Source organism: Bos javanicus, chromosome 26 (genome assembly GCF_032452875.1).
Source record: "Bos javanicus breed banteng chromosome 26, ARS-OSU_banteng_1.0, whole genome shotgun sequence".
Classification (NCBI taxonomy): Eukaryota; Metazoa; Chordata; class Mammalia; order Artiodactyla; family Bovidae; genus Bos; species Bos javanicus.
The window spans coordinates 30,594,531-30,610,645 of NC_083893.1; the positions used below are offsets into that span (position 1 = coordinate 30,594,531).

The window sequence follows — 16,115 nt, forward strand, 5'->3', positions numbered from 1 at the left end:
AAAAATGTCTATTAGGGGTTATTATCTTGAGTTTAAGATTTAGTATTAGTGGAGGAAATGTCCATCAAAATGCAAGTCTTAGTAACCATGGTTCTTTCCATTTTTTCAGATAAAAATGGTTTTCTGTGAAAAGTGACTAGTTCGGCTCAAAACTAAAACAGTTGTGCATGTCCATTTTCTTAAAATAACCATGGTATAAGGCAAAAGTGCTTTGTGTCTATACCTTGCATTATGTCACACAATATTAAATACAGGTAGTCAAGCAGTAAAAATAATTATTTTCACTGCTTCATTAGGATATTTTTATTGAAACTGGCATTTTAAAAATTGTGAGTGTATAGCTTCTTTGTCATCAGTTGGAAGCAAGAGCACAGAGAAGAAGGTAAATAAACGTCTTAGCTTTGACTTTGCATACTTTGAAATCTGCCCAAATTTGGCAAGATTTGAGCACAGATCTTGCCTGGGAAAATACGTGAAGCCTCCTCTTTACATCTGACTGTCTTATATAGTGCTTTAAGCATAAGTTTTAAACTTATGCTTTAAGCATAAGTTTATATAGTAAATACTTGCTGAATGAAAAAGATATATATTTTAAAATGTGTATCATTTAGCTTCCTTTAGGACTTTCCCATGGTTTTATTTATTTTATATAGCAGTTGGTAAAATTGTATGTTATTTTGAGAGAGAAGTGGGTTAAAATGTTTAAAGCTGCTTTTATGACTGAACAGACTTGACATAGGATTTAATTCTGTGTTGTTATGGTACTTAAATTTGGGGAAATAGCTTAATCTAGGGATAAAGAAAAGGAAGGGGATACAAGTTAATAGACACTGAAGAGAATTTTCCTTAGCCTTGTATAGGGATTAATAATGAAATTGATCAGCTTATGAACCAAATGCAGCAAATAGAGACTCAGCAAAGGAAATTTAAAGCATCTCGAGATAGCATATTATCAGAAATGAAGATGTTAAAAGAGAAGAGGCAGCAGTCAGAGAAAACCTTTATGCCCAAGGTTCGTAAATATGCTTTTTAAAAATATATTTAATTATATAGATTTGGGGTAGATTATATATTGTGTAGGTTATATAGCATATACATTATGTTCCATTTTCATTTAGGCCCATACTTTGGGTATCTGCATGTATCTTTATCACACTTTTACTCATCAGTACTCAAGAGTCTACTTTTGTACGCCAAATTCATATTTTCCAACTTCATTAAGCCAGTAGGCATTTTGAGCCATGACATAAAAGTATTGTTTGATAGTCAGCCAGGTACCATTTGTGTCTGTAAATGCTATTTATGGATTTATTTGACTGCATTTTGCCCAAATTATATTAAAATGAGTTAGAAAGTGAATTGTTATTGCTATTACAAATGATAATATCCATTGGTCTCATAAACATGAGCAGTTTTGACAAAAACTACTAATTTTGTACATCAATTACACTAAAACAACAAAGTTAAAAATGTAGTGTATATACCCACAATTAAACCACCCTAACATTCTGGCAACTTCTTTCTGTTCTTATGAATATGCATAATGATTTTTATATAGGTTGACCATGGAATATGATATGTTTATTCCACACATCCTGCATAACATTGCATCGTAAACATTTTTCTTGTTGTTGCATAGTTCTAATTATCAAATGTAATGGGCATCTAATATTTGAGATAATATTATTTAAGCTCACTTTAATATCAAATATTGATGGTCTCCAGTTTTTCACTACTGTAAGTGTACACTGACTAATACCGTTACTAATAAATGGAAAATCTGTCATATAGCAACGTAGCTTACAAAGTTTGGAGGCAAGTTTGCATGCTATGGAGTCCACCAGAGAATCACTGAAAGCAGAACTGGGAACTGATTTGCTTTCTCAACTTAGTCTTGAAGATCAGAAGAGGGTAGATGCACTGAATGATGAAATTCGTCAACTTCAGCAGGCAAGTACAGTTGACAGAAAAAAACTTTGTTGGTAATCAACTGTTGTGAAAAGTGTCTTACTTGCTAGTAAAAGAGTGTGAAAGAGATACTGAGAAAATATAAGATTAAGACTTCCAGTATCCATTAAAGTAAATGAGATTTTAGTAAGTTTTTCTAAACCTTATGATAAGGTTGTATAAGAAATCTTTATTTTCTTTCATCTTATTTAATGCCTGTTTGTCATTAGTAAAATTGAGCTTATTAGCTTTGCTATTTATTGATGTGACCACTTTTACATATTTAAAAATACTTTTGATTAAACATTTTAATAACATTTGATTCTTAAATATAGATGTAAATAATTAACCCTAAATTCAAAAAGTGAAAAGCAGGAAAAGAAAAATATTTTTGGTAGTATGCCTTATAAAAAGAACCAGGCACAAAAATAGCCTTTCTGGATAGATAAGAGAGTAGATGAAGAAAATAAAGGTCTTTTAACTCCAGTACTTTGGCCACCTCATGCGAAGAGTTGACTCATTGGAAAAGACTCTGATGTTGGGAGGGATTGGGGGCAAGAGGAGAAGGGGACGACAGAGGATGAGATGGCTGGATGGCATCACTGACTCGATGGACGTGAGTCTGAGTGAACTCCAGGAGTTGGTGATGGACAGGGAGGCCTGGGGTGCTGCGATTCATGGGGTCGCAAAGAGTCGGACACGACTGAGCGACTGATCTGATCTGAATGGAGACAACAACAGATTAACAGCATTCCTGTATGTGAAATGTGCATGCCTATGTAGACAAACAATTGTGTTTTTCTTTTTTCTTCTAGGAAAACAGACAACTACTGAATGAAAGAATTAAATTAGAAGGTATTATTACTCGAGTAGAGACTTACCTCAATGAGAATTTGAGAAAACGCTTGGACCAAGTAGAACAGGTACGTTCTCTTTTGATGGTTTCTTGATGAGCATAACCTTTTGAATATGCTTATGCGAGAGGCTCTGATTTAGAGTATGGACTCTGGGGACAGAAAGACTAGCAGTCTGACGACCTGCCGTGGCTTGGAGATCTCACACTGCCACCTAGTGTGCTGTGTTGGTCAAGTCATTTGATGTTTCTAAGCTCCAGTTTCCTCTTGTGTAAAATAAGCATAGCAGTATGTTTTGTGTGATTATCTGGCGTATTCTAGGTACTCAGTAAATATTAGTTACAAATATTTTCTCAGTAGTGGTCAGATGCTAAGAAATTTTTTAGTCATTAATCATTTTTTTCCTGCTTAATGGATACCTTAAGTATTTACAACTATTTGAAGTATGTTTTTTGTGTTTATTCAAACATATCAACAGCTATATAAACATTGGCAGTCATAGCATTTTGAAACTAACAAAGTTTATATTTTTATGGCTTAATGCTCCTGTGTTCCTTTTGTGTTATAGGAACTCAATGAACTGAGAGAGACAGAAGGGGGTACTGTTCTCACTGCTACAACCTCAGAACTTGAAGCCATCAATAAAAGGGTGAAAGATACCATGGCAAGATCAGAAGGTGAATGTTTATTTTGTAAAAATGTTTTTGATATCTAGTTAAATTTAGCTTATTCATTTTATAAGACTGTATTACAAAATGAAATACCCAAATAGGCAAAAGCATGTACCAGAAGTTTTTGTCGTAAACAGTTTCTAGTGAACAGAGATTAGGGTGTTGATTATAGTCACCTTCATTTTATTGAAATGTTTGTGGCAGTTTTTAAGAGACCATACATTATTAGTTTCATTGACAAAAGCATGGAATAGCTGAATCAAGTTTGTTGACACTTAATTGCTGAGAAGAAAATTATTTTAGGTTTTTATAAACTGAATGGCTTATGTATACTCCCAATTTTATTCTGAATTCTTTCATAAATTTTCACAGGAAAATTTAAACCTATTTATTTTGATAGATTTGACCATTAAAATCTTTGGTCAGATAACACCTTAAAATAGGTGTTATGGGGAATTCCCTGGCGATCCAGTGATTAGGACTCCTTGCTTTCATGCCAAGGATCTAGGTTCACTCTCTGGTCAGGGAACTAAGATCCTGCAAGCCGCATGGCTCAGCCAAAATACAAAAGTGTTATGGCCTAATTTGGTTTTCCCCCCATTTTAGATTTGGACAATTCCATCGATAAAACAGAAGCTGGAATTAAGGAGCTGCAGAAGAGTATGGAGCGCTGGAAAAATATGGAAAAAGAACACATGGATGCTATAAATCATGATACTAAAGAACTAGAAAAGATGACAAATCGACAAGGCATGCTGCTGAAGAAGAAAGAAGAGTGTATGAAGAAAATTCGAGAACTTGGATCACTTCCACAGGAAGCATTTGAAAAATACCAAACACTGAGCCTCAAACAGGTAAATCTAATTTGTTTTAAATATGAAATCTCATTACAAATTTTCCTACATGTGAGTTTGTTTATGTTTTTTTCTCTTTATAGTTGTTTCGAAAACTTGAGCAGTGCAACACAGAATTGAAGAAGTATAGCCATGTTAACAAAAAAGCTTTAGATCAGTTTGTAAATTTCTCGGAGCAGAAAGAAAAGTTAATAAAGCGACAAGAAGAGTTGGACAGGGGGTACAAATCAATCATGGAACTGATGAATGTACTTGAACTTCGAAAATATGAAGCTATTCAGTTAACTTTCAAACAGGTATGTTTCTGTTTGTAGTTAATACACAAGCTAAAAATTTATCATTCAATTTGTAAAGATTTAAAAGCTTTTTTTCCACTGATAATTGTTCTAATATTTACAGACATCCAGTATATATACAGCTATTCTTGTTCTTCTTGTTCTATCTTCAAGTTATTCTTGTTCTTAAGATTAAAAAATGAAAATATTTTTTATTCCTTTTAAATAATTTTTGTCTTTGTTTTAAAAAGTACGTATTCCATTTGACACCTATTTATATATTATTCATTTTAAGGTATCCAAAAACTTTAGTGAAGTATTCCAGAAGTTGGTCCCTGGTGGCAAAGCTACTTTGGTGATGAAGAAAGGAGATGTGGAAGGCAGTCAATCTCAGGATGAAGGAGAAGGGAGTGGTGAAAGTGAGAGGGGCTCTGGATCACAAAGCAGTGTTCCATCAGTTGACCAGTTCACTGGAGTTGGAATTAGGGTAAAATAACTTTATATTCAGTTTTCCTGAGAGCATTATCATAGTGGATATTTTGCAAATCTTAAATTGGTACACTGTATGCAATTTAATTTTAAGTGATGATGGTAATTTTACCCCTTTGAAATAGTAACTCTAATTAAATATTTTCTTAGGTGTCATTTACAGGAAAACAAGGTGAAATGAGAGAAATGCAACAGCTTTCGGGTGGACAGAAATCCTTGGTAGCTCTTGCTCTGATTTTTGCCATTCAGAAATGTGACCCAGCTCCTTTTTACTTGTTTGATGAGATTGACCAGGCTCTGGATGCTCAGCACAGAAAGGCTGTGTCGGGTACAGTTTTGGTTTCATAGTTTCATAGTAACTTACTAGAAATGATAGCTTGCCTCTTCTATCATATATTTCTTGCTGCCTGAGGTATCTGGGGAGACTAGACAGGGTATTATTCAATAAACAAAATAATTTCTCTTTATTAGACTACAAAGTTTAGTTCTATGAGAAACATGAAACAATTGGAAATCCAACCCCAGTTCAGCTTTTTATACAAATGTCTCTCCTTTTAAAACTTGTTTTTCATGAACAGATTTTATTCAGTGTTTAAATAATCTATACCTGATCTTTAGTAAGTTCAAAAGATCTTGGGGGAGTGGGTAGCAGGAAAAGGTTGTTTTTGGTTTTTCTGGATGAGAAAAATTTACTTTGATATTATTTCTAATCCTACATTTTCTAATCCAGTTAGAAAATGCTGCTTTTATATTCTGTAACTAAGATATCGGTGTTAAAGGTTTATCCCTAGCTTAAGAAATAAATTGATGCTTTCTATAGATGTATGCAAACAGGCAGTTTTAAATTTTAGGTAAGATTAAAGATCATTGCTTTTTAAATTTTTAGTTCTACTGAGAAAACGGTTTTATTAAATTACTCTTTCTTTTTACAGATATGATTATGGAGCTTGCTGTACATGCTCAATTCATTACAACTACTTTTAGGCCTGAACTGCTTGAGTCAGCTGACAAATTCTATGGTGTGAAGTTCAGAAATAAGGTAAAATTTTTTTACATGAAGTTTAAGTTCATATAGTATTTAATCCATTGTATCCATTCAGTTCTTTTTTTTGTTGTTACTTAAGTCATGAGAAAAAATTCAGAAACTTGTTGCTTATTGGATGAAGTCTTTGTGAAAAAAACCTTAAAATGTTTATGAAGCTTATCAGGGGGGTTTTTTTGGCATTCATTGCATAGTTTTATTTTCATTGGCATTAAGAGACATTATCCTCCTCCCTAGTCTATTTAGTGCTTATTTAATGCAGTCTTTAACATTTACATACATTGATTTATATTTGGTTAGACCACATGGCTCTTCCAGGTGTTTTCAGCCTTAAAATTCTTTGAAATAGCAAAGTAATAAAAAACTGAACAAAAATGTGGTTCAGATATTTAGACATTAGTACTTATCTGTATCTTCAGAGCATTAAAATGCAAAATATTTTTTAAACTCATGTGTTGAACAAACTGGAGAAGGAAATGGCAACCCACTCCAGTGTTCTTGCCTGGAGAATCCCAGGGACGGGGAGCCTGGTGGGCTGCCGTCTATGGGGTCGCACAGAGTCGGACACGACTGAAGCAACTTAGCAGTTGAACAAACAGCATTAAAATAAGGGTTTTATCAGTCAGTGTTTTAGAGTCAGTTGACTTGAAATATGAAATTTATAGGTAATTGGCTGTATTTTTAAAATATTACCATATCCAGTGGGAACACTGGTAAGTTTCTTTACAATTTAACAGATTCTGTTTTTAATGTTTATTCTTCAGGTTAGTCATATTGATGTGATCACAGCAGAGATGGCCAAAGACTTTGTAGAAGATGATACCACTCATGGTTAATTGGAAAATACTACCCATTGGTCTGGAAGATGTGTAAAGTAATATGATCCTTTTACCCAGGAACTGTAAATTTAAACTTAAATATCTGGTCATTATTAATAGTTTTCAGCTTAGAGTATACATAGTCCTTTTATATTTCTGTCATTGTATTTTATAACGTACTCTGTAATGTTACATTTCTATTCATAGTTTAAGGATTTTATTTCCCACACAACTTTTTGTAAAGTGTTCTCCTGTTTTAAATCTTTTAAAATTTGCTAAATATTGTTTCCTAATTATTTTATCAAGTGTATTGCCTCTTTTTATAGCTTCAATTAAATAATTGGTTTTATGACTGTTTTATGTGGCTTTTTATTTATAGTTGTATGATTGGAAACAAATTTTTCTTAAATATTTGCTTTTTGTTTTGCTTAAGAAAAGGTCTGCCTTCACCTAAAAGAAGATTTTTAAAATATGGTTTAATATTCTGTTGAATTGCAATATGATTTCCAATCCTGGCTGCTTGTTTAAATCCATGGGAGGGAGCCTTTAAAAATGTAACACCGCTTGAGTCTTTCCCTAGACCACTTGAATCCAAATCTCTAAGGAATAGAGTCTTGGTCATTGTTAATTCTAAAGTTCCATAAGGTGATCCTGACCCTCAGTGAGGATTAGAAACCCTGCTATAACTCAATGTAACTGTCCTTTAAAAAGTATTTTTAATTTAAAATGGCAGTGTGTTTAATAGAAGTTAGGAAGTGTATCCAAGAAATTGTTGTTCCTCCAGATAAGTAAATAGTTTGGAAAACCTTGTTGTTGGAACATTGGTCTTTTCCCAAAGGAGAGCTTTGTTTATTGTGTTTTTAAATTGCTTATTGAGGTAATTCACACACCATAACATTCACCCTTCAAAATAGTATAGCACAATTCAGTGCTTTTTAGTTTATTCACAGAATTGTGCAACCATCTGTACAATCAAATTTTAGAGCATTTCAGTTACCCCACAAGTAACACTGTACCAATCAGCAGTCACTCTACGTCTCCCTTTCCTCTTATTCCCCTGGCAACCACAAATGTATGTTTCATACTATGGATTTGCCTATTCTGGACATTTCATGTAAACATAATTATACAGTATAGGACCTTTTATGACTAGCTTCATTTATTTAGCATGTTTTCAAGGTTCATTTATGGTGTAGCACATACCAGTATTTGATTCCATTTTATTGCTGAATAATATCCCATTGTATGATTATACATTTTGACTCATGAACAACGTTTGTTTGAACTGGTCAGGTCTGCTTAAACTTGGATATTTTTCAATATAGTTACCTGTATTTTCATTTTATGGATCATTTCCTTTGTTTTTGAGGCAGACATAGCATTACTTGAATTTTCAGCTCTAAGGGGAAGTCAGCACCCTTAACCTTTATGTTGTTCAAAGGTCACCTGTATACTGTGTTGTTTTTATCATTAGTTGGACATTTGGGTTGTTTCTACCTTTTGGCTAGTATAAATAATGCTTCTGTGAATATTTATGAACAAGTTTTTGTGTATTCTTGGGTGTTTACCTAGGATTGGAATTGTTGGGTGATGTGGTATGTTTAACATTTTGAGGAATTGCCAGACTTTTCCAAAGGAACTGTATCATTTTATATTTCTACCAGTAGTTTGTGAGGGTTCTGATTTTTCCATATCCTCACCAGCACTTAATCTCTCTTTTTGTTATAGCCGTTCTTACGTGAAGTGGTATCTCATTGTGGTTTTAATTTGCATTTTCCTGATGACTAATGATGTTAAGTACCTTTTTATGTACTTACTGGTCATTTATGTGTCATCTTTGGTGAAATGTCTGTTCACATCTTTTGCCCATGTTTAAATTCTGTTAACTCGTATTCTTATTATAGAATCATAGTTTATATTATTACAGGATACTAATAACAGAAGTGGGAGTTTTTTATATATTCTGGATACAAAAGTCCGTTGTCAGGTGTGTGACTTGTAGATATTTTCTCCCAGCCCTTGTCTTTTTACTTTCTTAATAATATCTTTTGAAGCATAACATTTAAACAACTCATTTGTCCAGATTTCCACTTAAGGAAATTTCCTCCTAAGGCCTCCAGTCAGATTGGACTAGGGCCCACTCTTTCCAGCCTTATTGTAACTTGATCACCTCTTTAAAAGCCCTGTCTCCAAAACAGTAGTGATATTTGGAGGTAGTGGGGTTGGAACTTAAATGTGTGCATTTGCTCATGTGGGTTGGGAGGATACAATACAGTGTGCGCAAGAGACACAGGTTTGATCCCTGGGTCAGGAAAATCCCCTGGAGTAGAAAATGGCAACCCCTCCAGTATTCTTGCCTGGAAAATTTCCATGGACAGAGGCGCCTGGTGGGCTACAGTCAATGAGCCCACAAAGAGTTGGACACAACTGAGAGATTGAGCACACACACATACAGTAGATTGTTTATCTAAGAGAGAATTTGGTTCAAGAAATAGAATTCTAAGACCCCATTCAAAGGGTTATATAAGCACAGTATCCTTCTAACATTCCTAAAATGTTTCTTAAGCATGTCCCCAGGAATATTCATTATGAGTCACCCATGGACATTGAAGAGCCGACTGATTGGAAAAGTCCCCAGCATCAGGGAAAGGTTGAGGGCAGGAGGAGAAGAGGGCAACAAAAGTTGAAATGGTTGGATGGCATCACCGATTCAATGGCTATGAGTTTGAGCAAAGTTGGGAGATAGTGAAGGACAGGGAATCCTGGAGTTGGGAGATAGTGAAGGACAGGGAATCCTGGCGGGCTGTAGTTCATGGGGTTGCAAAGAGTCGGACATGACTGACAGACTGAACGACAACAAATGCAGACTGAAGTGGTTGGTATATAGTTTATGATCTATAACTTTCCCCTGATACAATCAAGCCTCCATAGTAAAGAATTTGGCAGGGATGTTACATGCATGGCATTATTCTAGAACTTGCTAATAATCTTCTTAAGCATCTCCCCAAGAGTGTAAATGAGACTTAAGTGAGTTTATAACAGTAAGCACCTAAATAGTGAAACAATATAAATGTAAAACCCATTTTCCTTTCTATATCTCATCATAAATTTTTATATTATGTAATTTTTTGGGCTCTCTACCCTTATAGGTTCTTAGTTCCCTGACCAAGGATTGAACCTGGGCCCCTGGCAGTGGAAGGATGGAGTCCTAACCTAGTGGACCGCTAGGGAGTTCCTCATAAATTATTCTTACTGAACAGAAAAATGTGAAAATCCTGGAATATTTGGCTAACCCAGAAACTCAGAGGAAGGACAGAAATTCACCAAAGGAATTAGCCAGTGATTCATAAATCTAAAAAGGGTTTCTCTCTGTTCTGATTTTTCCACTCTGAGATTTTACTAATATTATTTACAAAGTACTAATAGATTTGAAGAGTGTATATATTACATGTAGTTTTGAAGAATATGGCATTTTTAGGTCACCTTACCAGCCAGACTTCCACAATTAACATTTTTGGGCATTTCCTTCAAATTTTCATACAAAATTTTATGGTTAGGTTTATACTGGGTATATAATTTTATATCCTGAACTTTTCAGTTAGTAATACAATATGAAATATCCCTCTTTAATCTCTTCAGAAACAAAATTTTAATAGCCACAAAATTCTGTCAGAAGTAGCCTAATTTACTTAAATATCTCCTATTGGATGCTTAGGTTGTTTCAGCAACAGTGCCAAAATGAGCATTTTTACCCAGAACCCTGGAAATTAATTTTCTCAAGATAGAAAGCTTTTTGTTTAATTTCTGCACCTTTTTTTAAACACATGAAATATGGGATGATAGCTCTTTGTCCTCCCCGGTTAACTGCAAATAGGGGAGCTGTTTTGTACGGTGTTGATCAGTCCTCCACGTTACACCCAGTAACGGATTTCAAAGGGTGAGTCACCACCATCTTTTGTTTAATCAAAACCTTTTCCCTCCCTACCCTTCTCCCCTTTTCTTTAGCTCTCACCTATTTAGGTACACTCTGATCTCTGTCTGCCTGAATGTCCTAGGGGGCTGGGTTACTCCTGGCTGCCAGTCTTGTCTGCATGAAAGATGCCAGTGTTGCTCCATAAATCTGCCACCTTGTGGCACTTGGTCTCCCCTTCCTACAGACAGAGAGTCTCCTGGGTGTAAGAGCCCTTGTAGCAGCCAGTAACTGCACAGGGATATGAGGCTGCATAGAGATCAGGGTTTCAAGGAGAACATGGATATATTTACTCCCTTAAGTCATCACATTGGCTGGCATAAGTCTGTTAGCATTTGAATGTTTTATGGATTCTGTATGGTTCAGACCAGTGCCTGGCATGTTGCTTATGTAATACACAGTCAAGTGTGTGGTGATACCAAATCCAGCCTTAGTCTCCTAAGTATGAAACTTTTGTTCATTAAAAATGATGGTTCTATAAACTGGTAAGACAGAAGTACATATAGGTGAGAGAGAGGAAAAAAAAAAACACTAGAAAGTTGAAAGTGAAGAACATGGATGTGAGACCAAATCATTTGGAACTAAGGCCACCTGATGCGAAGAGCTGACTCATTTGTAAACACCCTGATGCTGGGAAAGACAGGGCAGGAGGAGAAGGGACGACAGAGGAGGGGATGGTTGGATGGCATCACCGACTCAATGGACATGAGTTTGGGTAGGCTCTAGGAATTGGTGATGGACAAAGAGGCCTGGTGTGCTGCGGTTCATGGGGGCGCAGAGTCAGACATGACTGAGGGACTGAACTGAACTGCAACTGAACTGAAGGCCACGGAAGTGGTTATTGTGTAACATAGGGAAAGGATCATGTTGCTTCTAAGGCAGAAGCCTGCTAGGAGAGGTTTTTTTTTTTTTAAATAGGAATCTGTCATGCCACCTCAGAATTAGAAACAATGATTAAGATTTTTGGTAAGATTGAGGTTTGCTGCAGCTGTGCTTTGCTCCTGATACTCTAAATCCCAAATCCCAAATTAGTTCATTTATTTCCAGAACCACTAGAGGGGGCCCTTCCCACATGCCAACCCCTCCTTTTTTCAGTCTATAGTTTTCAAACTAGTTTCCTCTTTAGTTCCTTAGAGTTTCAAGAGCAATGAGCAGGTTGAGATGTGATATTTTTGAGATTTCCCTGTTGCAGAAGTTCGAGCTAAGTGTTAACTGCTTGCAGTTCAGTCATAAATTGGATGCCTTCAGCCAAGGTGGCTAGTGCTTGCAACAGGTTGTATTGTTGCTATTTACAAAGCTATGCTGCAGATGTTTAATAGAATCTTGTTAACAAAGCCACAACCCCTTCTTGCAAAGCCCTACTCAGAGCAGCTTTTTTTTTTTCTGCTTGTGACTTCTGAATCCTGTAGACCCAGAAGAGACTGTCTTCGTTTCCCCTGTTTTCTGTTGCTGACTTTCACCTTGCATCCCTTAATGTAAACAGCTTCACCTATGACATTGCATTTCAGTTCACCATTTCTTCATCATCTCTCCTACACAACTCTGAGGCAGAATCAGGGTCTCTTACATTCTCTCACAGAACAATGACAGTACTTGCTGGTTGGTTTTCTAAGAAACCTTCTTAGCACCCCAGTAGCCTTGGAGAAAGTACTGTTATCCCTCTTAAGGATTCTCCCAGAAGCCTCGTTTCCATACTGCTGAAGAATAAAGTGTTCATCCTCCTGGGAAGCAGGTGTGAAGCAGCGTGTGTGCCTCCTTGTGCACACGCACGGCCCTGCCTTGACCTTAATCTTCGCCCCCCTAAAGCTACATCTGTGACCCTGATGCAAATAACTGGCACTGAGCCTGGCCTTACAGTGGCCTGGAGTTTTTAAGGTACAAGTAGAGAAATAAGCAGCATGGGCTTTCAATTCTGAGGTAAGAATGTCTGGTCTTTCATCTCAAGTGTGAGATAAAAGCTCCGGAACCTTCAAGAAAGAGAAACTACCGAAGCTGCATGCCAACAAGGTCTTTCCAGTGACCTTTTGCTTCCTTTTTTTTTTGTGGACACAATCCTGGAGTGTCTGTTGTCTAACCTCTGTCCTTGGCTGGATATTAAAAAGAAATGTTTGGGGACTTACCAGAAGATCCAGGAGTTAGGACTTGGTATTTTCACTGCCGGGGCCCTGGGTTCGATCTCTGGTCAGGGAACTAAGATCCTGCAAGCAATGCAGTACGGGAAAAAAAAAGTTTGATTTCAGGTGGTCATCTTGATCCCTTGGGACAGAAGCATCTTTGCCATGTATCGAATTTATACAGTTTAACTTTGTGTGAGTTAATAGTAACTAATTACCTACTAAATACTAGACAGGGGTTTCCCTGGTGGCTCAGTGGTAAAGAATTCACCTGCCAACGCAGGAGACATGGGTTCGATTCCTGAGTCTGGAAGATCCCCGGGAGGAAGAAATACAAGAACACCCCAGTATTCTTGCCTGGGAAGTCACATGGACAGAGGAGCCTAGTGGGCTACAGTTCATGAGGTCACAAAAAACAGGCAGACACGACAACAACAAATACCAGACAGCCCCTTTATCATCTCACTTGAGGGCAATAAATTTGAGGTGGGTGGTGGTAACTAGTCTGCACAAAAGGAAGCTTCCATGAGGGTGAAGGAACTTGCTGAAAAATTCCTGCAAGAAAGAGGTGGGGGGAGTTCCCTGGTGGTCCAGTGGCCAAGACTCTGTGCTTCCAAAGCAGGGGGCCTGGGCTCAGTCTGGTCAGGGAACTAGATTCTGCGTGCTGCAATTAAGAGTTTGCATGCTGCAACCAAGACCTGACGCAGCCAATTAAATAAATATTAAAAAAAAAGAGAAAGTGGTGGGGCTGAGAGTAGAGAGCCCTGCTCTCCCTTATTTCACTAGATCTCTTCTCTCTGACTCCCTTTTAAAAACTCAAAGTTGGTACCGACACTGGCGGAATGACCTGCCACAAAGCAGGGTGAACGCACCTCTGGACCAGTTGGTTTCCGAGCTGCCTACAAATCTGAGGTGTATTCCCGGAGCTTTTTTTTTTTCCTGCAGCTACGTTCCCCACCCCCAACCCATCCCCCAGGGATGCCAGGCCACAAAAGCAAAAAGCTTTGTTGAAACGCAATCCTGGGTTCTGCAGTCCCTAGCTTCAGATGGTCCCTGGGAAGCAATTGCAGATCCAAAACTCCCCCCGACCCCAGTCTGTATCACACACACATCTTTTGCCGAGGAGCATACTGGCTAAAGTGCTTTTGATTCTGGAATTCTCTAGCACTTAACTGTCAGTTTCTCTCAAGTCCCCCAATCCTATTCTCAGCTCCCAGTATTAAAAAGGCAAAGATTGCACATTGAGCTCTGGTCACCACCACTAGCCCTCTTCCCTGCCCATGCATCTGAGAGCTCAGCTTTCCTGGAGGAGAGCCTGGGTTCAACCTCGTGCATCCCGAAGGGTAGGACTGTGATTCCACGCCCCTCCCCACACTGTCCCTTTTCTCTCTTGGTTCTCGAATGCACCTAATTATTCTTTACTTTGTAGTTTGTAGGTATAAGAGGGTTTTTAAGGCAGTAACATGAGACGTTTGAGGTAGAGGAGGACTTGGAAGTTGAGGGAACTAAGAATAGTTATAGATCACCAAGATTTTACTACTGCAAAGGCAGGGTATGGGGGTAACAGTTTTATTTGCTCTTCAAGACTGAAAAGATTCTCCAGTCTCAGGAAGTCGGGCCCCTTTTCTGAGATCTCCACAATCTATTCTTGCACCAACAGATTGAATCTGAAGCAGGAACCAGGGCAGAACTCTCATCTGAGTTGAACCTGTGCTTTTCCCCAAGTTCTTTTCTTCTGTCACTTTAAAAACAGAAACCTTTTGTTTGTATGAATTTAGAGTAAAATCCCGTTAAAACCCTCCATCCCGTGTGCACTATGAGCATTGACACCGCATCTGTCTAATTTTCTGTTTTGCTGTTTATTTTTGCCATTTTTATCCACAAGTTGTTTGTGGAATGCATGAATGATCAATAATAGCAGCTGGCACTTACTGAGCATTTACTGTGTGCCAGGCTCTGTGCTCAGCGACTTATATTCTCTATGGCAAGGGCAGACAAGCCTCACCACCACCCTGAGAGAGGAGCTGTTGTTCAAAAAATGTGACTGAGCCTCGAAGGGGCTATTTCCCCACCCCAACCCCTGGCCACACAGCTCTAAGCGGGGGCAGCAGACCCAGCCCAGGTCGGTCCTCCTCTGAGGTCTACATCCCGTGTGGTGCCTCCCTGTCCGTGAACCTTCCACCTGCCCGCAGGCCGTGACCTGGGACACCCCAGGCTGCTGATCCCCTCTGAATTCTCCCATGGTCTATTTCTATCGTTGCCATGATTCCCTTTGACTGGGTTCCCCATACAGAAGGGGGCGTGGATGCTCGAGATAGCTATGTTCTGTACGGCCACCCTGGCCCACTCTAGGGCCGAACTTGGTAGCTAGGGAAGAGTCGGGAATAATTCAGCTAGAAGTTTGATGAGAAATGTACAAATACCCTATATCCCAGAGGAGTTCTAATCTGAACCTGTGTTACCCAGCCTTGCCTCACCATCATATTCGCTTGGAGTGTTGTTTATTTTGTTTTTCGTCCTTTTTCGGGGGCCAGGCTGCTCAGCTTGCAGGATCTCAGTTCCCTGGTCAAGAATTGAACCTGGGCCACGGCAGTGAACGCTCGCCATCCTAACCGCTAGACCACCAGGGAACTCCCCACTTGGAGTGGTTTTTAAGTGTTTACTTACTTATTTAGCCATGTCGGGGCTTAGTTGCGCAGGCTCAGTGGTTGTGGCACATGGGCTTAGTTGCCCTGAGGCATGTGGGATCTTAGTTCCCTGACCAGGGATCGAACCCATGTCCCTTGCATCGCAGGGCAGATTCTTAACCCGGGAGGTGCCCTGGAGTGGTTTTTATATTTCTTTCTTTCTTTATTTTTGGCCTTGCTGGGTCTTTGCTGCTGCCCACAGGCTTTCTCTAGTTAAGGCAAGTGGGGGCTATTCTCTCGCAGCAGTGTGCGGGCTTCACCCTGCGGCGGCCTCTCTTGTTGCAGAGCACAGGCTCTAGGGCGTGTGGGCTTCAGTAGTTGTGGCTCAAGGGATCCAGAGCAAGGGTTCGATAGTGGTGGCACACGGGCTTAGTTGCTCCGTGGTATGTGGGAT

General features: G+C 38.4%; 1 protein-coding gene across 2 annotated transcripts in view; it reads left to right on the forward strand.

The window, feature by feature from the left end:
* Window positions 1–7,307, forward strand: part of SMC3 (structural maintenance of chromosomes 3) — a 38,134-nt gene extending 30,827 nt beyond the window's left edge. For both annotated transcript variants that reach the window (XM_061403433.1, XM_061403434.1), the window contains 10 exons: window positions 861–1,012; window positions 1,792–1,950; window positions 2,763–2,870; window positions 3,370–3,478; window positions 4,079–4,326; window positions 4,410–4,622; window positions 4,897–5,088; window positions 5,241–5,418; window positions 6,023–6,129; window positions 6,897–7,307. In XM_061403433.1, coding sequence (XP_061259417.1) covers window positions 861–1,012; window positions 1,792–1,950; window positions 2,763–2,870; window positions 3,370–3,478; window positions 4,079–4,326; window positions 4,410–4,622; window positions 4,897–5,088; window positions 5,241–5,418; window positions 6,023–6,129; window positions 6,897–6,968 — 1,538 coding nt within the window. In that variant the 3' untranslated portion in view covers window positions 6,969–7,307. The remainder of the gene's footprint in view (window positions 1–860; window positions 1,013–1,791; window positions 1,951–2,762; window positions 2,871–3,369; window positions 3,479–4,078; window positions 4,327–4,409; window positions 4,623–4,896; window positions 5,089–5,240; window positions 5,419–6,022; window positions 6,130–6,896) is intronic.
* Window positions 7,308–16,115: the final 8,808 nt, after the last annotated feature.